We start from the raw sequence: 24,475 nt of genomic DNA, 5'->3' as shown, positions 1-24,475 counted from the left end.
TTAACCGACGGAGCCATCCTGGTGCCCCTGAAAGCAGGGTTGTTTTTTTTTTTAAGATTTTATTTGACAGACAGAGATCTCAAGTAGGGGGAGAGGCAGGCAGAGAGAGAGAGAGAGAGAGAGAGGAAGAAGCAGGCTCCCCGCTGAGCAGAGAGCCCGACGTGGGGCTCGATCCCAGGACCCTGGGACCATGACCTGAGCCGAAGGCAGAAGCTTTAACCCACTGAGCCACCCAGGCGCCCCTGAAAGCAGGGTCTTAGAGAGAGATCTGTACAGCCGTGTTCACATCAGCATTATTCACAACAGCTAAAACATGGAAACGATCCAACTGCCACAGATAAATAAGCAAAATGTGGTATACAGACACATACAACAGTGTTCAACTTTAAAAATTCTCATGGGATGCCTGGGTGGCTTAGTCATGAAGCCTTTGGCTCAGGTCATGATCCCAGGATGCCAGGATCAAGTCCTGCATCAGGTTCCTTGCTCCGCGGGGAGCATGCTTCTCCCTCTCCCTCTCCCTGCCACTCTGCCTGCTTGTGCTCTCCCTGTCAAATAAATAAAATCTTAAAAAATAAAAATAAAAATTCTCATATATGCTACATGGAAGAAGCTTGAGGACATGACGCTGAATGAAGTAAGCCAAAGAAACACAAATGCCGCACAAATCTTGAATGCGTAATCAAAATCTTAGAACATATAATGATGGTTGCCAGGGTCTGGAGGAGGGGAAAATGGCAGTTACTGTTGAACGGAAATAGTGTTTCAGTTCTACAAGATGAAGGGTTCTAGGGATGGCTGGTGGTGGGCTGCACACCAGGACTGTATGTAATGCCACCGGAATGTACAAAGATGGTAAATTTCATGTGTGTTTTACCACACACACAAAACCAATCAACACATTTTTTTCTAGGGGCGCCTGGGTGGCTCAGCGGGTTAAAGCCTCTGCCTTTGGCTCAAGTCATGATCTCGGGGTCCTGGGATCAAGCCCCACATCGGACTCTGCTCTGCGGGGAGCCTGCTTCCTCCTTTTCTCTCTGCCTGCCTCTCTGTCTACTTGTGATCTCTGTCAAAAGAATAAATGAATTCTTTAAAAAAAAATTTATTTTTTTCTAATGCTTAATTGATCTAAGAGAAATTTCACCCACGCATCTGAGGTCTTCAAACCACGGCAAAAGTCAGGATCTCCTGTTCCCTATGAACAGACCTAATTCTGTGTCGGAGCTGACCATGCTTCCCGGTTGCTAATACTCCCACCCTCCATGATGGAGACGGGTTCAGCAAGCCCTGGGAGGAACTGCCCTAGGATCGTAGCTGGTGAGTAGGAAAGCAGAGGCAAACTCCTGTTTTCTAGTGCCAAGTCCCACAAGGCCACTTAGAATCCTTCAAGAAAGAACAGCTCAAAGGTAGGAATAACAACTATTTATTCAGAAATGGGTGAGTAACATACGGTCTCCTCCATCCCTTAATGTCTCTTCCTCTCCTTTTGAACAAGAGATACACACAAGGAATGTGGAGGGGCGGCAGGTGGAGAGGGACACGAGGACTGGCCCACCACCGTCTCTTCCATTTCCCATGACGACACCCAGTAGAGCAGGGGAGGCAAGCGAGCTCCACCCGGCCGTGTACCACACAGCTACCCAGGACAGGGTCCAGAGGGCCAGGACGCGGCAGCTGGACGCCATCAACTCTGTGACAGCCAGGGCAGCCTGGCACGGGACTGGGGGTGGGGGGGAGAAGGGGAGGGGGGTAATGCCACGCAGGCAGGATATTTACCATCCCTACTTGAAGCCGAGTCCAAGCAGTGATCCAACTGTCCCCAGGACCCGAGAAACCTGGTCCCACTGCCTTGTAGGCGCTCTCAAGGATCAGGAAGGGGAAAGTGGAGGAGGAATGTCTTCCAGCTGCTGAGAACGAAGTTTGCACCCGTTCAAAAGGGGAAAAGGGAACATGGGAACAAAAGCAGCATTCTCTCTGGATCAGAGGGTGAAGCACCATCAGGTACTTTCCATGGACTCCCAAGGCCTGAGCAGCCTTAGAGCAGGAGGACCGAGTGCTGTTCAGAGCCTAGGTCCTCCCCGCTTACAGACAGAACTCTGGAAACAGGAGTTTCCAGATTTTTCTTCACTGGGCTGTTCCCAAGCAGGCCACGGAGAGCTTTTAGTGTCTCAGGTCCCCTCTGCTTCCTAGGCGCGTGCCTTTTGCAGCGCTTGCTTGCTACGGATTCTGCAGCTGCTGCCCAACTCGCCCCGGCTCTGCTGCCCCATTCCCTCCGTGGTCCCCACAAAGCAGCAGGAGATGGAGGCAGCCTGTGGAGCCCCGCTGTCCTAGGGTTCAAGGGCTGCCCCCACACACCTGGAAGGGCTGCTCTCGTCTCCCTACACCCTCCCGACCACCCAGCATTCCCCCTGCCCTTCACTGGAAGGCAGGGAAAGACCCCTCTGGTCACGGAAGGATGGGTCGGTCACAACACTGGGAACGGTGCCCCTCCGTGGCAGCTGGATGTGTGCCTCTCTCAGCATCCCTACTGTCCTGTGGGAATCTGAGGCCAGAAGCGAGGCCAGGAGCAAGCCAACATCTCCCATTCAAACAATCCCTCAGACCCTCAGTGTCAAAGAACAAGAGGCGGATCTTAAAAAAAAAAGAGAGAGAGAGAGAAACCAACTAGCAGAGAGCTGACATCTGCATCCAAACCAGGTGCGACAAGCACCATGTCAGGTGGAACTGGGAGGGCCGACGATGCCCTCTCCTCCTGGCCATGAGACCCCAGGAGAGTGGGGATGAGGCAGCACAAGGCAGGAGGCAAGGAGAGGGGCCCCTGAGCCACCGGAGGCACCAGAGACAGCACAGCAAGGGCCGGGGATGCTCTTCCCAGCAGAGCAACAGGCTCACCCGCCCCGACACACGGCCCTCTCCAGGCCAATCGGGGAGAGAGAACCAGAGGGCTATGGCCTGACCCCCGCCCAGGCCACACACAATGACCAGGCAGGCGAGTGGCACAGCTCACAGCCCTCAAGCGGACCTGGCTGCCCCGCGGGGGGCAGGGGCACCCACTCTCCACTTTGAAAGCTTAAAAAAGAGAAAGGGGAGGCAACTCGTCGCCTCCTGGAGAAAAATGTGTCCTTCAGAGAGGCCCCGGCCCTGCCCTCCACGAGGCCACCAGCTGCCTTCCAGACAGCTCACGGTACCATTTTCAGATACATCAGTGTGGGGCGGAGACGAGAGACAGGGATGCCGGGCAGCACGGGCCTACCTCGGTGATGAGGTGGAGGGAGAAGAACAGACTACGGCAAACGTTAACGTACAGAAGGGCGCGGGGGAGAACACAACACAGAAAAGTGGGTCCCGTCCGGTGAGGAAGCGCTCTACCCCGGCGACCCGTCCCACGCTCAGGGGCCTCCAGTCCGACGGCCCATTGGTCACAGGCTTTGCTTTAGGAAACAGCCCCTCTCCTCTCCTCTGCCCCTGCTCCTGGCTGCCCGCCCCCACCCCTACCCCCCCACGCCCTCGCTCAAAGTTTGATTTTGAATTCTGTGGGCTGTGTAGTCACAGAGGCCCCCGAAGACTTGAAGAGCGCTTTCAGGATGGTGTCCGGGTCCACTTCGGCTGGAGGGTTAGAGGCGGCGGCAGAATTCACCCTGCGAGGCAGCTCGCTCTCCTTCTTCACCGAGGGGCTATCGCTCAGCCGTCTGCGGAGAGCAGAGTCAAAACCCTTGTCAGTTTTCCCTCAGACGGGGAGGGAACCCGCCATTTACTAAGTCTGGGAGGAAAGCTAGGTGCTGAGCACACTGCTTTCTGTACCCCCTGATCTCACGACACTTTATAGCAAATCTATCATTTTTTAATTTACAGATGACAAGACTGAACTGCAGCCCCTGGGGATCTGAGGCTTTAACTTCAGGAAATGCTGTATGCCCTCCAGAGACGGACACCCACACCAGCTTATTACATATTTGGAGAAGTCAGGAAGTCAAGAAATCGGCTTCACTCTTGTTTATTAGCCTAATGGCTCCCAAACTTATTAGGTCATAAAATCCACATTTTCCAGAATACAACTTATTCCTGGAGTGCAGCTTAAAACACTTGTCCAAGTCACACAATTCATTATCTGAGGTTCAAATTCTGGTCTTTCTAAATTTCTAAGTCTGTCTGCACCACCGACCTTGGCAAATCTGGGATCTTCCTGAGGTTTGGTCCTCTCATCTATAAAAGGATGTCCTGCCAATCTACATTTCATGCGTGTCAGTCTTCAAAAAAGGCACAAAACAAGCGCTACCAGTGGGTTCTGTCTCCATCAGAGTCCGGGGCGAGGAGGCGGCCTTTTCCCTCCGCTTGGATGGAACTCACAGTGGGACAAAGACGCAACTGGCCCGCTCTCCCCTCTCTTCTCAGGCCTTTCTAAATTCTAAAGCTGAGAACACCAGCCCCGAGGGGCAGGCCCTGCAGCAGCCCTGCGGCTCGGTCACTCGTACACCATCCCGCACCCCGATGGCCCAGCTGCCACCGGCGCAGAGGACGCGGAGGCGAGGCAAAGCGCGGACGCAGGCAGGTTAGCTCACAGCAGGAAGAGACTCGCACAGCGGAAACCGGGAGGAAAGCTCGCCCGCCCCCAGCCCCGCTGCCTGTGGGACTTACAGCAGGATGGGCTGGTCTGAGGTGATGACGTTCCCATTCATGTGAAGGTTGCACTTCATGGGCTGCCCTGAAAAACCAGAAAGGAAAAGGCTCTGCGACGAGGCTCGGCTCCGGACAACAGGACAAGGGCTCCACCTCCTCCCCGGGGCCCCCGCTGCTGGCAGCTCTGGCTCCACGATGGGCGACGGGGAGCCCCAGGTGTGAGGCCCACGAAACCTCAGCAAGGACGGCCCCGAACAGCGAAGGGCAACAGACCTCCCTTCTCCCTTCTCCCCTCGAGCAGCCGAGGAGAGCCGCGGGACGGGAGAGCCTGAACGCAGGGGACTCGGTCTAAGCTTGTTCGTGAGGCCGTGGAGGAAAAGGTTAATGCAATGAAACTGAGTGGAAAAAGAACTGGAAAGTGAACATGCGGGCTTCTACTCGGTCTACGAAGGACCGACGGCTCCAGCTTCTGCCGGTGCGGCTGCTCTACACACTAGGAGAGACGTGTGGCCGCCCCAGCGCCACAAATTGGGGAGAGGGGACAGAGCCATACAGGGCAACGTTCCTGACATCTCACTGGAATTAATATTTATCTGAAATAGATTCGGGTAAGCTACAACATATACTGTGAATTCTTGAGCAACCGTTAAGGTGGCAACTAAAAAATATAGTGAAAAATGGGGGGTGCGGGTGGCTCAATCAGTGAAGCATCTGCTTCTGGCTCAGGTCATGATGCCAGAGTCCTGGGACTGAGCCCCGCATCAGGCTCCCTGCTCAGTGGGGGGCCTGCGGCTCCCTCTGACCCTCCCCCGCCTCGTGCTCTGTCTCTCATACTCTCTCCCTCTTTCGAGTACATAAAATGTTTAAAAATATATATATACACATATATATGGTGAAAAAGTCTTTAAAGGACCTAAATGGTCACATTAGAAATATTCACACAAGTGAGCAGAAAGGGGCAGGAGGGAGAGGGCGTAAGAATCCCAAGCAGACTCCACACAGAGCCTGGAGCTCAAGAAGCTTGATCCCAGGGCCTGAGATCATGACTTGAGCCGAAAACAAAAGTCGGAGGCTTAACTGACTGAGCCACCCCAGTGCCCCGAGACAAAAAAAGGTCATTTTGAAATGATCAAAGGGTCAATGCACCAGGAAAGAAAGCGATGATAAACTTATCTACAACTACCATACACAAACATGTATATGGCTAACATCAGACCCTCAAGTACACAAAGCAAAACACAACTGGAAGAAGCAGATGATCACAGCTGGTGACCCTTCACTTTCAGGAACGGCCAGAACCAGGCAGGAGACCAACAAGGAGAGAGAAGATTCCAGTAACATTACAAACTGACTAGACCTACCAGACATCTACCAGCAGCAAAATACATGCAGATTCTCCTTCAACACTCATGGGACAGAGGAAATCCGGCAAAGTCACAAATACATGGAAATTAAAACAATTCTAAGTAACGAATGGGTCAAAGAAGAATCACAAGGAATTCAGACAATACTTTGAGATGAATGAAAATAAAGACACAGTACACCAAAATTTATGGGACACAGCTAAGGCACTGCTTAGACAACAGTACACAGCTGTAAACGCACAGAGCAAGAAGAGGGCGAGACAACCTACAGGACGGGGCAAATACTGGCAAGTCAGTTACCTGGTAGGAGAAGAAGTCATATATAAAGAATTCTTTTTTTTTTTTTTTTTAAAGAATTCATTTAAGGGGCACCTGGGTGGCTCAGTGGGTTAAGCCGCTGCCTTCGGCTCGGGTCATGATCTCAGGGTCCTGGGACCGAGCCCCGCATCGGGCTCTCTGCTCAGCAGGGAGCCTGCTTCCTCCTCTCTCTCTGCCTGTCTCTGCCTACTTGTGATCTCTGTCTGTCAAATAAATAAATAAAATCTTTAAAAAAAAAAAATTCATTTAAACTCAACCGAAGAATCCGAAAAGACACTTCTCCAAGAGACACAAATGACGACCCCACACAAGCAGACACAACCAACATCATTCACCAACAGGGAAATACAGCCGCCGTGGCCCACCAGCGTCTGCCTCTCCAGCACATGTCCCTGGTCCACAAGGGTACTTGGTACACACAGAAAGAAGTAGTCAGCGGACAACAGGGCCATGGTAGGCAGTTTCGCTCCACAGGCCGTCCTGAGAGAAACATCGGGACTGCGGGCTCAGGAAACCAGGAGCCCGCCTCTAGGAGCGGCGCCCGCCCAGGAGTTAACCGCTGACACAAGGCTGCGGCGTCTGAGGAAGCTGTGTCCTAGCAGTCATCAGCCCAACATCTGGAAGAGGCGGCTCGGACTTCTGGCTTCCCCGGCCAGACCTCGTAAGAGAAGCCTCCACGGAGAAATGGTGTTCCTACGCTCACTAGACCGAAGTCCTAGGGTTGCGTGCAAACCCAGGGCCCTGTGTGTTCTTGGTGCCCAGGAAACCTTCTGTCCAGAGGGCTGAGCGCGCCAGAGTCCTCCCGGCCACCCCAGAGGCAGGCTCGCTCTGAAGGCTGCTGCCCGAGAGGGAGCAGCGAGCGGCAGGAAGGTGAGGCGGCCGCTCCCTCCCCGACTTACCGTCCAAACACCTGTTGTTGTACTTCTTGTACGCAGTAATGGCGTCGTCCTTCTTCACAAAGACCACCTCTGCCACCCCAGGATGGACCAGGCGAGCCCTTTTGAGGGCTCCACATACACAGAAAAGCTCCTGCAAACAACAGGAGGGTCAGGGCTGCAGAGAGTCCGGGGCCGTCCTGCCTGTCAGTCACACAGGCCAGAGCTCTGGGGGAGACGGCGGCCGGCCGCGCTCCAGCCGGATCCGCCCAGCGCCCAGGACGTCGGGAGGCACCTTTCAGGCGGTGTCCCCGGGACATCCGCAGGCCTCCCGACGCGGGACCAGATGAGAGGATGAGCCGAGCTGGCAGCCACAAACAGGTCTGGGCTTACAAGCCCTGGAGTCCCTGCGTCCTTCAGGAAGGCACCCCAATTTCTTCCTGCTGCAGCACGTACATTCTCAACAGAGACAGGCGTTACAGAATTGCTCTGAGGGCCCCGTCCCGAAAAGGAACGGGCAGGCTCGTCGGAAGCCGTGGTAAACAGGTCACCACGGAACCTGCAAGTTATCTAACTTCACTGACATCTTCTCTTTGGAAAAAAAGAAAAGGAATGGGCTCGCCCTCTCCCCAGCGCCGCTGAAAGCTCAAATGGAGGCACTTTTAGGGTAGTGCTCTGTAAGCAGGTGTCACTTCCGCCATCATGTCCCCTGATGCCTCCGCCTCCTCTTACAGGGGGCGTGGGGGGTGCAGAGAAGGAAGACAACGTGGAGACAGACCGCGGAGGCCAGCCGGCACCCAGGCCACGGCTTTGCCTGCGACTCCCTTCTCAATGCTGTCATGAGGACAGAAAAGCTTTCTGAAGGGGTCACTGAAATGATCTGTTTTTCACGATAAAGTGGAAAATGTCAAATACCAAAACTAAGACAGGAAAACCGAATACTAAGTGCGATCCCAATTTCACTACTGTTGTTCTCCAAACATCACCCGTGGGCGAAGAAGGGAGGGCGGCTGTTGCTGCCACTCACGCGGGGCGGCGACCACCACAGGCCGGCAGGTCCCACTACTCCATATTTTCAAAGAGCTGCCCACAGACTACCTGCCACATACCATATGCTCAATAAACAGCAGCTATCACTACTTTTCAAACCAGGAAGAAGATCTGTTTCAACTCTCTGTGAACTTGTTATTTGCTGGTGAGCCTGCTCACTTCAAGCTATCACACGGCACTCGTGTTTCACACTCAAACCCCTGTCAAACGTGGTGGCCATTACGGGCTGTTACAGCACTTCAAACTCCACTGCAGAGAGCCCGGAGTCCGGGTGCTTCCTCCTGGGACCTGACAATTCAGAGTTCAAAGGGCAACTGGACTTTCGAATTAATAGTGGGGTTTTTTTTGGTGCCTGATAGAAAAGAAGCGGGAAGAGAAGTCCTGGCTGCATCAGGCCCTTTCCTTGCCACGTTTAGGCTCTGCCCATGACTAAGGGCGGGACAGGACAGGACAGACCAGGGCAATCCAAGGGGGCCAACCACCACATAACCCCAATCTACCTCATCCCTTTTACTCTGGAATCATCATGAAAACCCCTAGAGGAGGCACAAGTTCCAAAGACTCACAGGAAAATAACCAGAAGGCTGTGAACTAGAGGATTAGAGGATCCCATTCAGGCCCCAGTGCCGACGCTGTGAAGCGCAGAGATCCCACCGCCAGCCCAGCTGCTCGCTTTTGAAAGACCTGCTTCCAAGGCCGGATCTTGGTTGGTGTCGGGCAACTTGGAATTGCGGAGGGTTCCCACCACCCTAACTGATAAGAGTGACTCACTGAGCTTAATCTATGCAAACAATGTGGTTTACGCTGAACACCTGCTTTCGCCCCCGGAGTCCGGACTGCTGGCGCACAGGGGCAGAGCGAGCCTACGACTAGCTGCGGGTCAAGACCCTGGGCGCTGAGTCTGTGCGGAGCTCCCTGGTTTCAAGCATCACGGTTCGTTGCTGGGGAAATAAAGTGCATTCTGTTTGACTGCACTCGGGGAGGAATCCAGAAACTTGCACCTGGATTCCCCCGGCCTCTGCACCGTGAGCCTTCCCCTTTGCTGAATTTGCTCCGTATCCCGGAATAAACCTTAGCCCTGACAGCACTCTCTGAGGAGTCCTGGGAGTCTCGGGGCATTAGTGAACTGGCGGTGGTCCCGGGGTCCCTGGACACAGACACGGTTTGAGGGCCAGAGCCCCGGCGGGACGCGGTACTCACCACAATGTCTTCCTCAGTGACTCGCGGGTGCAGATTGTTGACGGTCATCTTGGTGCCTTCCAAGGGGCTGAGGACAGGCTGCCAGACAAGACAGTGACCAGAATCAGACAACGGCTGTGCGCTCAGCAGCGGCACATCCGCCCGGCAAGTGACCAGGAAGGCCCAGAGGAAAGCCCCCCCCAGAGAGCCTGTCACAGTCACGTCCCCACCACGACACTCAGGACGCGCTAGTCATGTGTCACGACCCACCCAGCTCAGGTGACCCTTCCTCCTCAGAGCCTTTCTGACCAGCCCTGCATAGTCAGATGCTCTGTCCCCAGTGCTCCCAGCAGCTCTCCCCCGGGCAGGCCTCTGTTCTAGCACAAAGGCTGCTCCATGTGCAGCTCCGTTTCCCCCCGCTGCCCGCAAGCACGCCGAGGGCAGGGCTCACTGAGGCTTGCTTTGTTCTTTTGTAAAATGGAGGTGGCGACGCCCACCTCACGGAGGTGCTGTGCGGGCTCGCCAGGGTACGCAGGCCACGCGGCGCCCCCCGCACAGGCTGCCTCCCGACGGGCGCACGCGCTCCCTCTCCTCGCCTTTCCCTCACCTCGGTGGGCGGCAGCTCCTTCGGGGGCTCCTCCTTGTTCACGAGTGTCCGGGACATGCTGGTCAAGGCTTTTGTTCGAACAGAGGAGGGGAGGGCCGGAGCTGTGTACGCGTCATTCTGGACCACTTTGGTGAGAGGGAGGGCCTTGGACACGGAGAACTTGGAACTGCTCAGTCCGGCCTAGACAAACGGGCAGAGAGGAGTCTGAGAAGCTACAGAAGGAGACGAGAGAGAAGCACTACGGAGCGGACAACCCTCGCCCCCAGGGGCTCCCAGCTCCCCAACCCCATCAGAGATCTGGAGCCAAGAAAGGCTGCCAGTGACCTCCCCCAGGGAAGGGGCTGGAGCGGAGAAACACAGTCTGCCCACGTGCTTACAGAAGCCTCCCTCCAGTGCAGGAAGCCCCTGGTGAGACCCTTCCATGCAGCCACAGGCCTACCCAGACCATGGAAATTTTATGAAATTCTGCAATTTGGAGCGAATGACAAGGCCAAAAGCTTAGAGTCAAGTTTGCTCCCAGATACGTTCCTACCAAAACTGGCCGCCCATCAGCTCTGAGCTGGCCTGGCAGAGGAACCCACTCTTCAGAAGGTCCAGACTCCCAACTTCTCGGTCCCTGTTTCTATACGCAGAGGCACCATGGGCAGCCCCGGCCCGATCGGCTCCCAGACCGTGAGGGACACGCTGGCACTCAGTCGTGCAGACCAACAGATACTGTTCCCTCCCTCCCCTGCTCCCCCTAACCGGGGATGTGGTCCCTTGAAAACATAAACTAGGAAACTCCTTGCTAGAAATGAGTCTGAGGAAAAAGATGTATGAGGCAGAAGCAGCAGGTGGTCCTGCTGCTTTAAGCCCCCCACCGCCAGCTACGGGCTCAGGAAGAAGGGCCGGATGCAGCTGCCAGAGGCAGAGCCTGGGGCCGGGGTGATTCACTGGCTTCTCTGAATCAAAATGTCTTCCTTGTGCTGGATCCCACACTTCTCAAGCTGCTTTCTGATTACCGACGACCAGTACGGTACGACACACGAGGCCTGGGAGGCCAACTGTGGAAGCTTGACTCCTAGATCCGCTATTTATACGCGGGATGATACTGAACATATTTTCACCTCTCTGGGCCTGATCCCTCGCCTGTAAAATAGGACTAGTAACAGCACCCACCTTACTGGGCAGGAGGGAAGGGAAATCCTAGTTCACAGACACCACATTCTTCCAAGTAGGGTGAGCCAGGACCTGAGCCTGCTGACCACTCCCTGGGCAGCGGACCTTAGCAGTTCAACCAGTGCAAAAGCCCAGCCCCTAGTAACAAGTCAGCACGGTTCAGCTGCGCACAGCACTCTAAGAACTTCAGCGGCAACCACGAAATTGGTCCACACGCTCAATGCAGCGGCAAAAATGGAGTCTTCGGGTCTCTGAAGGCCTAAGGCCAAGCTTGGCTTGGGTGCCTCCAGACTGCCGTCCCTGACATGGGCTATACCCATTGCTGCTGGCCACCCTAAAGGTCCCAGATGCTGCTCTCGTTCCTTCTCTACGTGGGATCCGCCCAGCAGCCTAGTCTAGCAAGCTCGCCCGCGTGCAGGCTGCACCGGTGGAGTACACAGGCCAAATAGAGCTTATTCCTGCTAACACACCAACTGAGGGAACCTGGTGTCAAGAATGCGGCTGAACAGGCGCTTGGTTGCTCGTGGGTTAAGTCTCTGCCTTCAGCTCGGGTCATGATCCCAGACTCCTGGGATCAAGTCCCACATCGGACTCTGCTCAGCAGGGAGCCTGCTTCCCCCACCCCTCTGTCTGTCTCTCTGCCTACTTGTGATCTCTCTCTGTCAAATAAATAAATAAAATCTTAAAAAAAAAAAAAAAAAAAAAGAATCTGGCTAAAGGGGCACCTGGGGGGCCCAGATGGTTAAGCCTCTGCCTTCAGCTCAGGTCATGAACCCACGGTCCTGAGATCAAGCCCCCGTCGACTCCCTGCTCAGGGCAGAGCCTGCTTCTCCCTCTGCCACTCCCTCCACTTATGCTCTGTGGCTCTGTCAAACAAATGAAATTGTAGAACAAACAAAAAAAAACATGGCCAGAGGCGCTGACCACTCTAGAGGGAAGGGGAACATGCAGAACGTCCTGCCACAAAGGAAAACACGATGCCATCCTCAGGGATCTCCCATTTCCCCTGCAGGGAAACAGCAAGCGGAAGCTGCGGCTTTGCACCCCACTAGCCGTGGGGCCGCCAGCACAGCACTGGACACCCTGCTCTCTGCATCTGTAAACCAGGGACTGCATCAGCTCTGAAAACCTCAAGACCCGCAGGGAGAAACATTTCTGAACTGAAAGGCCACATCCTCCACCGCCACTCCCATCCACTGATCAAACACACGCAGGGCGCAGGAAAAACGTAAATGCCTTACCACGTGGTGCAGAAAGCTGCCAGAGGCTGCATATTTCATCTGTTTACTAGGAATGGGAGCTACAGAGTCATCATCTTCCTCCAAATCATATAAATTCTGAGAAGAAAGAAAGAAAAGCTAATGGGGCCTGCAGGTCCTGAAATGACACCTGGAGCAAGAACAGGAAGAGATGTGGAGCCGGCTGGAGGGAGGAGCAGGCGCATGGGGGCCCGGGGGAGACTGGCCTGGGCGTCCAATCCTCACAGGCCGGCTCTCCACCCACCAGGGCCCAGCAAAGTGCTGCAACCTCCAGGTACGTGAGAATTACCTTTCCACAGCAGGCAACACCTAGAACCACCTAGAACATGTGTTTATTATCTAGAAATAGATACTATTACCTAGATAATAGATAATATTACCTAGAAAGTCCATCCTCGGCAGTCTGGCCTACAGATAGAAATCCAAACCCCAGAAAGAGCTTTAGCCACAAAGATGCTCACAGAAGGACTTCTAACCGTGAGAATTAGAGAAAGACGGCTTAAGTAAACCCGAAGACCAACTCAATGGATTATGCAATTATTACAAACGTTTCGAGTGCTGGGACTCACAGACGCACTTGTGTTGTAAAGTGAAAACAGGAGGACACAAAGCTGGGTAATAATGTAACAGCGAACACACAACCACAGCGAGGCAGTAACTAGACAGCAATGACACCTAAAAATAAAAAACCGAAGAAACAGAAGGAGCCAGGGCAGAATTTCAACAGCTGTTGGCTCTGGAGAGCAGGAGCACGGAACTCTTTCTTCCTGTGTAATCTTTCTCTATTTTGCAAATGTTCTATACTAAGTATGTATTAAGTACATAGTAATTCTTTTGCACATGCTACTTTAATAATAAAAAATAGAAGACTTTCAATTTGCCTCTCTGCCCATTACATATCCACCTGCCCCTCACCACTGTAAGAAGTTTAAAAACAACGACAACGACGACTCATGAACTGCAGGGACTCCCGGTGGGTGCGGTCAGCTGAGCGTCCGACTCATGGTTTTGGCTCAGGTTGTGATCTCAGGGTCATGGGCTCCGTGCCTGGCAGGGACTCTGCTTGGGTTCTCTCCCTCCCTCTCCTTCTGCCCCTCCCCGTCCCTTGAACACATTCTCTGTAATAAATAATTTTTGAAAAAATAAAAATAAGAGTAAGTAAAACTCAAACTGTCAAAAGCCAAACGCAATTCCTCCAATTCTTCACACTGGGAGCCTCGGGCCAGGCCGCAGCGAATCCACCCAGCGGAGCTCCTCAAAGAACACCCACGCACGCACACGGCACACGCTCACGGCCATGGCCACACGCTCACGGCCATGGCCACACGCTCTCGCACCTGTTTGGCCGGGTGGTTATTGACAACGTTGATCCTCATTCCAGCAGGATGGGCGTGGAGGGGTGCCATGGCCTTCTGCTGGGGAACCTAGAAACACAGAGAGACCGTGATTCATCCCTGGGGGGCCACACAAGTTCTCCATGAGAAAGGAATCGCTGCACTTGAAATACGGTGCCACTCAGCTGTGGCCCGCAGTAACCTCCAGCGAGCCACGTGGCCAAAGGAGGGCACCGCGTCGTCTTGCTCCATGAGCCTGGCTCAGTGAATGTTCGTAGCTGCTGCTGCTGTTCCTGTTCCCAAAGTCACTGTGAACGTTAAATACTGTTTCCATTCTGTCCGCAGCTGTGCAAGCGTCCGGTACGCCGGACCAGGGGCTGGGTCTGCCTAGGCTCCTCCCTTGGGCCTCCCACTGACGGCTGTGTTAACTCTGGGCACAAAGACCCATATTCTGAGAAGGACAGCCGTTTATAAAACTGCGGGAATGGTCCCAGAGTCATGGTGAGAGAAATTCGGTCCTATGTGTGAAATGCCCGCCACACAGCACACGCCCCACGAGCGTCTGTCCTTTCCCCCGCTTCCCTGCATCGCTAGCTCACTGCAGAAAGTCAGTGCTGCAAAACGAGACTAGATCCTTGCCTCCCTCATACAGTTACTGTACAAACACCTGGGAGAACTGTCATTCGGCTCCAATACTCGGCCCCCGCCCCCTGCCTGAACCCACAGTTGTTCCCGGCTCCCCAGGAATGTCTGGCAAGAGCCGCACCCACCTGGATGGTTTTGGTGAGCTTCAGGGCGGGGGTCACCGTCCCGATGGGTGGGCTCAGGAAGGTGGCTGGGGAACTACGCTTCAAGCTGATCTTCTCCCTGGCATCGGCCACCTGGCGGGGCTTCGGGGGCGCCGTGCTCTGCTGCTTCCGCGAGTTCAGCATCTCTCGGGCATCCTGTACTTTCCCTTTGATCCGGAACCGAGCGTCTTTCTGCAAAAGCTTTTCCCGGGCATCCTTGACTCCCAGCTTGAGCCTGGCGTCTGAGAGGCCAATCTTCTGCCGGGCGTCAAACCTCTGCTGGAAGGTGGCGGAGCGGGCGGGCGGGCTGAGGAGGCTCTGCTGGACCCCCACACGCGATCGGACACCTCCAACTCCCGGTCTGGCATGCAAACTGCAAGCAACAGAGGGGGTATGAAGCGGATCTGGGTCCTCACCAGCAGCCCCTGAAAGCAGGGCTGTCGTCATCTTGGGTGCAGGGGGCAGTTCCTGGAGAACCCAGACATCTGCTCGCTGTCTCAGGAAACAATTAAACCTACACTGAAACTTCTTTCCTGGTTTATTGCCTTTAACTTTGCCTTGCAAAGAAAACTAGGAAGAAGGGCCTGGTGGTTTCTATCACTTAGATAAGACGGTTCTGGGCCTCCTGGGTGGCTTAGTGGGTTAAAGCCTCTGCCTTCAGCTCAGGTCATGATCCCAGGGTCCTGGGATCGAGTCCCGCATCAGGCTCTCTGCTCAGCGGGGAACCTGCTTCCCTGCCTACCTGTGATCTCTGTCTGTCAAATAAATTACCAAAAAAACCCAAAACAACAACAAAAACTGGTTTTGGGCACCTGGGTGGCTCAGTGAGTTAAAGCCTCTGCCTTTGGCTCAGGTCATGGACCCAGGGTCCTGGGATCGAGGCCCGCATCGGGCTCTCTGCTCATCAGGGAGCCCACTTCCTCCTCTCTCTTGGACTGCTTCTCTGCCTACTTGTGATTTCTGTCAAATAAATAAATAAAATCTTAAAAAAAAAAAAAAGGATTAAAATTATTAAAAAAAAAAAAAGACGGTTTTTCTCCCCAGACCAAGTATTCTGAGACACCATTAGGGACAATAACCTACAAATCATGCTAGTGAAAAAAAAGAAAAAAGAAAAAAAAGCACATCCCCCAAATATCCTAACCCCATACCCCTGAAGAGCAACATCCATTTCCAAAGCTCTTCCCCGGCCGTGCTCTCAGTCAGCGCCCTGTGAGGTGGCATGAACACCTTGGAGAAAAAATGATTAATGACGGATTCCCCAGCCTCCCTCAGCAGCCCAGGCCTCCAGTGCCAGCGGACGCCCCCTGCCCAGGGGCTGGAAGCAGGAGCAAGCCCACGGGCAGACTGAAGACACAAGGACTTGGTAGCAAAGAAAACCAGCCACTGTCTCCATTGTTTCCAAACACCAAACATGTAGGTGTTTCCCCCACATCAACTGTTCTCGAACTCTCTGGACACCAACCGGGTGTCCTACCATTCAATTCTGACACTACCCACCCAGAGTCCGCACACACCCCACAGGCTACAGGCTATCCCGCGGGAGTCCCCGCACTTCAGATGCCAGTTCCAAGTCCTGGGCTTCCCATACTTTTGACAGACTAGCTAAAATCGAGGGGACACCCCCCCCCTCCTCAAGTTCAAGAATTTGCTAGAATGGCTAATAGAATACAGCTGAAACAGTACACTTACTATTATCAGTTTATTATAAAGGCTACAATTCAGAGTCAAATGGAAGAGAGGCATAAGGTACAGGGAGAGCGGGGAGGGTGTGAGTTTCCACATCCTCTCTGGGTGCACCACCCTCCAGCACATAGCTGTGCTCACCAACCCAGAAGCTCCCCCCAATTCCATGGGGGGGTGTTATGTAGGCAAGGTTGACTGAATCATTGGCCAATGATGACTGACTCAATTTCCAGCCCCTCTCCCCTCCCTGGTGGTTGGGGACCGGGGAGTGGGGTAGGGCTCCAAGTTCCAGCTAATGATGCCAAGGTCTTTCTGGCAACCAAGCCCCCATGCGGGGGCCCATCAGGCGTCACCTCATTAGAACATAAGATGCTCCTACTACGCGTGAACTCGGGAACTCCCACGAGTTTTAGGAACAGTGTGCCAGGAATCAGGGATAAAACCACCTTTGTATTTAGCACGCTACCAACAAAAAGAATGTCAAATTCAGAAACTGTTAAGATTGGAAATGAACTAAACTCCATTAAACAGGGGTGCCTGGGTGGCTCAGTGGGTTAAAACCTCTGCCTCAGACTCCGGTCAGGATCTCAGAGTCCTCAGCTCTCGGCTCAGCAGGGAGCCTGCCTGCTTCCTCCTCTCTCTCTCTCTCTCTCTCTCTGCTTGCCTCTCTGCCTACGTGCGAGCTCTGTCAAATAAATAAATAAAATCTTAATAGAAAAAAAACCCCACTCCATTCAATAGGCCCCATTTGCTTGTGGGGCTCCTCTGCTGGTCCTTTAGTGGCTTGTGAGGAAAGCAAAGACCACTCCAGGTAAATCCGGAGCGCCCCTCCTGGGGTCCGCAGGCTGCTCCCTCACTCGCCACCGCTCACACAGCGGGGGCCCTGCCTGGGGGACTCCTGCTCCCAAGGCAACACCTCCTCTTAGGGAAACCCTCCCTCCCTGATTCCTCTAAGACAAGCCTCCTTTGTGCCTCTAACTACATCTGCTTGTTTTCTCCTCCCCACTGGACTTGGAGAACGGGCACAGTGCTCTGTAAGTGGTGCTGAACGCCGGCTGGGCACTGGAGACTCCCGTGGAACTGCTTAAAAACACGGCTGTCCACACCCCACCTGCAGCTGAATCTCAAGTCTGGACTGAGGCGTGGGCATCTGCATTTTGACTCCACAGGTGATCATGGATGACAGAAGCGTTCAGAATCTCTGACCTGGTGTCAGAAGGCAAAGCTCGACTGAACAAACAAGTTCACGGTTTCCCACATCTGTGTCGGGGGTCCCCCGGGCCCTCTTGCGCACTGGGCAACTCAGAGGGCGCTCCAAGTACCTCACCGTTCCCCCCCCCGACTGGAAGGAGACTGTCCTCCAGCTCCTGTGCCAACCGCAGGAGCACACCCAAGGTACCAGGAAAGGCAATATGGACCTTCACCTTGTTATCCTTTGACCAGAGGAAACACCTGCTGCCTCCAGTACGCCAGATCACCTAAGGCCGTGATGCACATTCCATTTCTCTTTCAGAAATGAAACATTACTTTAGGATTTAAATACTTTCCAGGGGGTCTACACAAGAACCAGATGGAAGAGGGAGCGAAAGGGTCATTTACAGAATTGGTCAGATTAGGTTTAAGGTGGGGCTGGGGGCTGCCCTACTTGTTGGTCCCCGTCCTGTTTTCTCCTGCAAAGGAGTGGGTTAAAAAAAAGGCCAAAAGGAATGGGGTGTTTAGGGAGTTCACTAAGCACAAATAGGGAGAAAGAAATCGGCGCTTGTGCAGACAGCGCCCATCCGCCCCTGGAGCGGCCCGGCCTCGGTTTCATGGTCTGCAAGGCCTTGACAAGAGTGGGGCTACGCTTCGCAGCGTCGCTGAAACCTACAGCTACTTGAGGGGCCGCTGGAATTTGCGGAGGGCACGTGAACTTACTAATAAAATAAAAATAAAAAAATTAAACCCACAGTTTTTTTTTTTTTAAATGCTTTCAGCTCCCTACAATCGTTGATGATGCCCATCGAAGAAATGCAACAGGCTCTCAGTTCACACCAGGAGCTACTACTGAAAGCCTACTCATAAAATGGGGAAAAGGATTTTAATCAACATTTACTACCCAGATCCCGACAAAATCAGGGTTAGCGGAAAGTACTCCGGATAAAACTGTTTCACTTCCCACTCTGAAGCCAGAGGCTTTGGGCTGGGAAATCAAGTCACCAAAAAGAGCGAGGCAGGAAGACACCTACTCCAGGAGCAGAAGGAAGGAAGTCTCCAGGGACACCACACACAACCAGGCACCGCGAGGCTGTGAGAGGGCGCGGGAAGAGCCAAGCATGACGCCACAGATCATGCGAACGATGCCCCCCACAGGCCACGGCGTGCAGTCTCCGGCTCTCGCAGCCCTGCTGGGCACCCCGCCCTGGGCCCCCTGCCCTCAAGAGTGTTCCCCACCTTCTCCCTTGGCACTTCCACAGTCCAGGGCGCCCTCCCTCGGCAGTTGAACCCAAGACACAACTGCCGCGGAGGCTCTTACTGTGCGGAATTGAAGGATGCGAGGCCAAGGCCACATCTCCTGCGGGATGAGAAGCCTCTTGGGGGTGGCGGCACCCTGCGTCTCCTTGCCTGGGGCAACCCTGCACCAGGCAGATGAAAGAAAGGCTCAAAGAGCTTTCTGGTCCTGAGCGCCTGCAAAGTGTAGGGATCCTACAGCCCCTGCCCTGCCCCGCCAACCTCCTTTCATCCTCCAACTGTGAGAATGCGGCTGTTACACACATTCAACAGACGAGAGGTCCAACCAGACTTGCCCGCACCCAGTTAGAGCACCAATAAATGCAGCATGGGGCAAAAGTGACGACCAGAACTTAAAGGGTTAAAGAGGGGGTCAGCTGTCCCCAGGCTAAGAACAGCTTAGGACTCCTGGGCCACCGCACAGGCTCTAGGGACCCGAGGGGGAGCGTGCACACACCCAGGATGGCCCAGCGTGCCCATTCAGGTCCCAGAACATGGCCCAGATGCCTTGTGCTGGTCTTTTTTCTCTATGTGAGAGGCACAAGAGGGCCATCTGGGGCGGGGAGGGGACATGGCTGGGGACGCAGGAGCGTGAGGAAGCTACTTCCCGGCAATCTGAGCCATTCAGTCCGCTGGCTCCGCCAACCCTTTCAGCTCCTTTCACGACCAGCTTCAGGGGCTTCAGTGTTCAGGCTTTTAATCATCGCTGCTCCTCCTCTTGCATGAAAAGGCGCCTATTCATCCCAGCAGGCGGCAGCGCCGGTACAAGGCGGGCATTAGTCATCAGGAATGTTTCAAATAAACACTCCTGCTAGGAGTGGGTCTCCAAAACACAGAGTTCGTGGTGTTCCCCTCCTGCTCCAAGAACTGCTGAGGGCTCCCTAACAAAGCCCAGCCCCTCAGCGGAGCCTCTGGTCTGGCCCCAGCTTCTGCCTGCAGCCTCACCTCCCACTGCACACGCTATCTGATGTTCCCGAACACATTCTGCACTTGGGGCCTCAGTCAATGTCGGGGAGAGGAGTGGGGGAGATTTGGAACGAGGCTCTGCACTGCCCCACACGGACACAATGCACCTCCGCCCCGCTTCCAGGGCCCCACTGGAGGCTCCTGGGGTGCTGGGAAGAGCGCTCTGGGTGAGAGGGCCAGGGCCCCCCCCAGAACCTGCACTCTCCTCCAGACTCCACCCAGAGCTGGCGCTGGACAGCTGTGCACTCCGAAAGAGTCAGGCCCTTGGTGGGGGGGCGGGGACCCCGGATTATTATTATAAAGTGGATTTTAATCCATGGGGTCTCTGAGTTAGTTATGTGTGCTGAGGTCACCTTTACAAGGAGAAAACGGTTTAATTCTATTATGGAGAGTTGATCCTGGATTAGGTGCTTCACAGACACAGAGAAATAAGACACCATCCCCTAGCCCTCCAAGAGAGTCTTGTGCAGGTGTTTTGTTAAATCCTATTTCTATTTCTTCCCCTCCAAGTTACATAACAACTAATCTTCCTTCTTTTTAGTTTGGGTCTACATTTCCCTTATTTTATTTCAACAAGGAAACAAGCAATGAGCACCAGGACCAGAGCTCCGGCCTGAACTGAAAAGCCGACCAACCCCCTTCCGCACGGCTCCAAGGACTCCCCAGACAGGGCGGGGGGGCCGGAGGTGCTCAACCCCACCACAGTCAACGTCCGACCTTCCCAGCAAGGCTGTCTGACACCTCAGATGAGCCTTCTCTAACTAGGAGGCGGCAGTGGACGGACAGACAGCAATCTTCTGAGAGCTCAACAAATCAAACCAGACTGGGCGACTCTGCAAACCTGACCAGCAATACACTTGCAGCTTCAGGAAAAAAAAAAAAAAAAAAAAAAAACACGACAAAAGCAGGCCCACAGGGCGCCTGAGTGGCTCAGTTGGTTGAGCAACTGCCTTCCGCTCAGGTCATGATCCTGGAGTCCCAGGATCGAGTCCCACATCGGGCTCCCAGCTCCATGCGGAGTCTGTTTCTCCCTCTGACCTTCTCCCCTCTCATGCTCTCTCTCTCAAATAAATGAATAAATAAATATCTTAAAACAAAACAAAACAAAAAACAGGCCCTCACTGCAGCTGGTACCCCGTGCTGTCCTGGGGAGAATCATCCATGGGTCTTGGGCAGCAACAGAGTCACCAAAGCCACGCTAGGCCCCGGGAAGGACCGCGTCTCACCTGCTGAGTGATGTATCACTCAAAACTCTCCGCTTCTCCGTCTTCACATTAATCACAGAAATCTTCTGACAATTAACTGGGGCCCCAGGTAATCATAATGACAACGACCCCTTTCTTGACCTACAAGGTGCGATGAACACAGAACGGCCACCTAGAGAACAAGCAATTCCGTGACCAGCGGGGAAACGGGTTATTCACACTGCCACAGGTTCTTCTGCTATGTTCCCGAACAGGAAGAAAGTTTTTGGAGATCATCGCTGGTTCTACTTAAATGACCAAGCACAACGTTCTTCATGGGACCTCTACGCCATGCCATTCCACAGCTCCCAGGAAGGGGAAAGTTCTTCCAGGAAGCAGGTAAGATGAAACAGGCTTACTGTAGGAAAGGAAAGCTGTTCACTGAAATCAGCTTAGACCTTTCAGTTGTTTGTTCTGTTTTGTTTTTTAAGATTATTTATTTATGGGGGGCTGGATGGCTCAGGGGGTTAAAGCTTCTGCCTTCTGGGTCATGATCCCAGAATCCTCTGCTCAGCAGGGAGCCTGTTTCCTCCCTTCTCTCTCTGCCTGCCTCTCTGCCTGCTTGAGATCTCTGTCAAATAAATAAAATCTTTAAAAAAAAAAAAAGAATATTTATTCATTTGACAGAAAGAGAAGGAGACAGCAAGAGAAGGAACACAAGCAGGGGGAAGTGGGGGAGGGAGAAGCAGGCTTCCTGCTGAGCAGGGAGCCCAATGCAGATCTTGATCCCAGGACTCTTCACAACAGAGCCACCCAGGCGTCCCAACCTTTCAGCTCTTGACTTGGATGTAGTTTTCACTGGCTGTGCAAGTAAAATAAAAATGAAGTTTCCACCAGGTTTAATCCAAACACAGCGCACAGGCCAAACTAGCATGCAGAGTCTCCCGACATTCCTCCAATCCGGTCTCCAGGTAACAGCAAGGCAATATTCTCACATACTCTCACAGAAAACTCAAATGTCACTTATTTACAATCCTTCAATAATGATGATGAGAGCTAACAACTATAGTCTTAACAATCACCTAACAAAATAAACATTGTCTACATTTTATAAATGAGAGTGGTAGGGAATAGTTAAATAATTTGCATAAGATCATGTGGAGGAGCGCCTGGGTGGCTCAGTGGGTTAAGCATTTGCCTTTCGCTCAGGTCATGATCTCAGGGTCCTGGGATCAAGCCGGGCACATTGGGCTCCCAGTTCAGCACGGTGTCTGCCTGTCGCCCTCTGACCCTCCCCGCTCTTGTGTGTCTCTCAAACAAATTTCACTGTCTCTCAAATAAATCTTTAAAAAAAAAAAAAAAAGCCACGTGGAAAGCGAGAGAAGGAAATCAAAACTTCATAGTCTCACTCTCTAGGGCTAGGTACCTACTGGCCCCCATCGGGGGAGGGGCTTAGGCTTCTACCCCTTTAAAGGAAAGATCCACGATAACTGCCATCATTTCCTTAACACTCACTACTTGGTACAAACTTTAAAATCTATATTTTTGGGGCCCCTGGGTGGCTCAGTCAGTTAAGCAGCTGCCTTTGGCACAGGTCATGACGCCAGGGTCCTGGGATGGAGGCCCTCATTGAGAGGTGGGGGAGGGGAGGTCCCTGCTCAGTGGGGAGCCTGCTTCTCCCTCCCTCTGCCTGCCACTCTGCCTACCGGCGCTCTGTCAAATAAGTAAAATCTTAAAAAAAGATTAAAAATAATAAATAAAACACATTTTTATATTCTCATACTTCCATCTCCTCAACTACCTGCCAGAAACCACTACTGGCCCGGCTCAGAAGGCATATTGCCAGGGAGGCACAGAACCCAACAACAGGCCCACCAGGGCACCACGTGTGCCTGGCTGCAGAGTCCCCATTCATCCCACAGATCCCCACCCAACGCCCAACACCAGACTCTGGACACAAGGGAGCCAAGAAACTACAGACCCAACAGACAGTACAGCCAGCCTGCAGTTGGGAACCCAGGGGAGTGACGGCAGAAAGAGCACATCCTGGGAAGCTGGTTCATTCAGCCCCCCTGCAGCAAACCTATGAAACCCAGACAGACTCAGACGTGGCCAGAAGACGCAGCACCAACTGCACACCAGTTATTAGAGGGAAAACCTAGGAAAGAACCACTCACGGAGAATGGCTGAGCAAATTAATGCTTCCCGTGTGCCTGCTATGAACCAGAAACCAGGTGAAGCGGGGGCTGGTGAAGTATGCGGCAGCGGGCAAGTGCAGTGGATATGTGGGGTTGGGGGCTGGCGGGGGGATACATTTCAGTTAGCAACAGATAGTATCTATTTTCTAGCCCGCCCCCCCGCACTGGGGATGTATTAGTCAACATCTGCTAAGTGAATGAGGTCTGAGAAAACACCATCTAACATCTCTACAGCCTGCTTACAGAGACACCTGAACTAGTGCAACGTGCGCTGGAGAACTACCGGCCGCCTTCCCACTTCTGCATGCACGTGAACCAGAGCTCATAAAGGCTGCAAATGACAAATAATATTTAAAGGTCCAGAGGAAATCTGGGGCACATCACCGCAAATCATCTCCCCACTCAGATCCAGAAGAGTCTTCTCCGACCACGGGGAGCTACAACCACCAATGACCTCTAACCTCCACCCCCGCCCGTTTTGTTTTGGTTTTGTTTTGTTCTGCCCCAGCCTGAGGCCAACTCAGCCAGCTCCGAAACTGCACTCAGCCCCCACTCTCAGCACTTGGTGGCCTCGGGCAAGTCACTCACTCTACTTCTTTTCCTGGCCTCAAGCTCTCCGTCTGCAAAATGGGGAAGGTACCAGTATCTGGCCGGTACGGTTAGGAAAAGAGCAGATGGAACAGGAGCTACGTGAAAGCGCTTGGAGAACTTGAAACGCCGCGCAAAGGAGGCGAGTGTTGAGAGGCGGGGCGGGGAAGCGCACTCAGGGTCTGAAGTTAAGGTCTAGGTCTCAGCTTCGGCGGTAACAGAGTCTGAGCAAGTCACTTCCCCGCTAAACTTCACTCGTCCTAACTCTAAGTCCGGCGGAGATCGGGGAGCAGCGGGACCCGAGCGCCTCAGTCTTCGCAGGGGAGAGGGCTGCGCTGGGGAGACCTTCTGGAGCCCTCCCCCCGGGAGCCAGCCCCTCCCCCCGCCCGGGCCGCTCCCACGAGTGGGGAGCCCCGGCCTCGCCGCCGCCGCCGCCAGCGGCCTCGCCGTTCTCCCCCGAGCGACGGCGCTTCCAACCAGTGTGGACCGCCGAGCGGCCGGGCCCGCGGCGGCGGCCGGGCAGGGCCAATGAGGAGCGCGGCTGCGGCAGGGGGCGGGCGCAGACGGCGCTTCGCGTCGTTCCCGGGCCGCTCCCTCCCCGCCCCGAGCCCCGCTAGGCTACTGGCCCCGAGCACCGGAGGGAGAAAAGGCCACTCACCGCCCCTTCGTCGCAGCCCCGCGCTTCCGGATGAGCTCGTCCAGGGAGATGTCCGCCATCTTGCACCGCCGAGCGACCCGCGAGCTGCTTAGACGCCCTCGGCCCTCGAGCCCGCCCCTTCGCCTGCTACGGAGCACAGAGCTGCTTCCGGCGTACGGC

General features: G+C 54.0%; 1 protein-coding gene across 2 annotated transcripts; it reads right to left on the bottom strand.

Moving 5' to 3' along the window:
* Positions 1 to 1,407: 1,407 nt before the first annotated feature.
* POLDIP3 (DNA polymerase delta interacting protein 3) lies at positions 1,408 to 24,454 on the bottom strand. Of its 2 annotated transcripts, XM_044229405.1 has the most exons (9): positions 24,317 to 24,454; positions 14,532 to 14,922; positions 13,765 to 13,851; positions 12,410 to 12,505; positions 10,011 to 10,190; positions 9,425 to 9,502; positions 7,199 to 7,328; positions 4,636 to 4,702; positions 1,408 to 3,689 (listed from the first exon to the last, which is right to left on the bottom strand). In XM_044229405.1, the coding sequence occupies exons 1-9, from the start codon at positions 24,373 to 24,375 to the stop codon at positions 3,512 to 3,514; spliced, it is 1,266 nt and encodes a 421-aa protein (XP_044085340.1). In that variant the 5' UTR covers positions 24,376 to 24,454; the 3' UTR covers positions 1,408 to 3,511. The 2 variants fall into 2 exon arrangements, with proteins under 2 accessions (XP_044085340.1, XP_044085342.1); XM_044229407.1 differs by lacking the exon at positions 12,410 to 12,505.
* Between the last annotated feature and the right edge of the window lie 21 nt (positions 24,455 to 24,475).

The sequence above is a fragment of the Neovison vison genome, chromosome 12 (assembly GCF_020171115.1).
Source record: "Neovison vison isolate M4711 chromosome 12, ASM_NN_V1, whole genome shotgun sequence".
NCBI classification, from domain to species: Eukaryota; Metazoa; Chordata; class Mammalia; order Carnivora; family Mustelidae; genus Neogale; species Neogale vison.
Note: the sequence above shows the minus strand (reverse complement) of the source record. Positions and strands in the feature narration are given on the sequence as shown.

Excerpts from the sequence above, each read along its gene's own strand:
- POLDIP3 (XM_044229405.1), bottom strand. The coding sequence starts at position 24,375 with ATGGCGGACATCTCCCTGGACGAGCTCATCCGGAAGCGCGGGGCTGCG. Across the intron at positions 14,923-24,316 it reads GGGGCTGCGACGAAGGGGCG|TTTGCATGCCAGACCGGGAG; the intron begins GTGAGTGGCCTT and ends TGTTGCTTGCAG. Across the intron at positions 13,852-14,531 it reads AGCTCACCAAAACCATCCAG|GTTCCCCAGCAGAAGGCCAT; the intron begins GTGGGTGCGGCT and ends CTGTGTTTCTAG.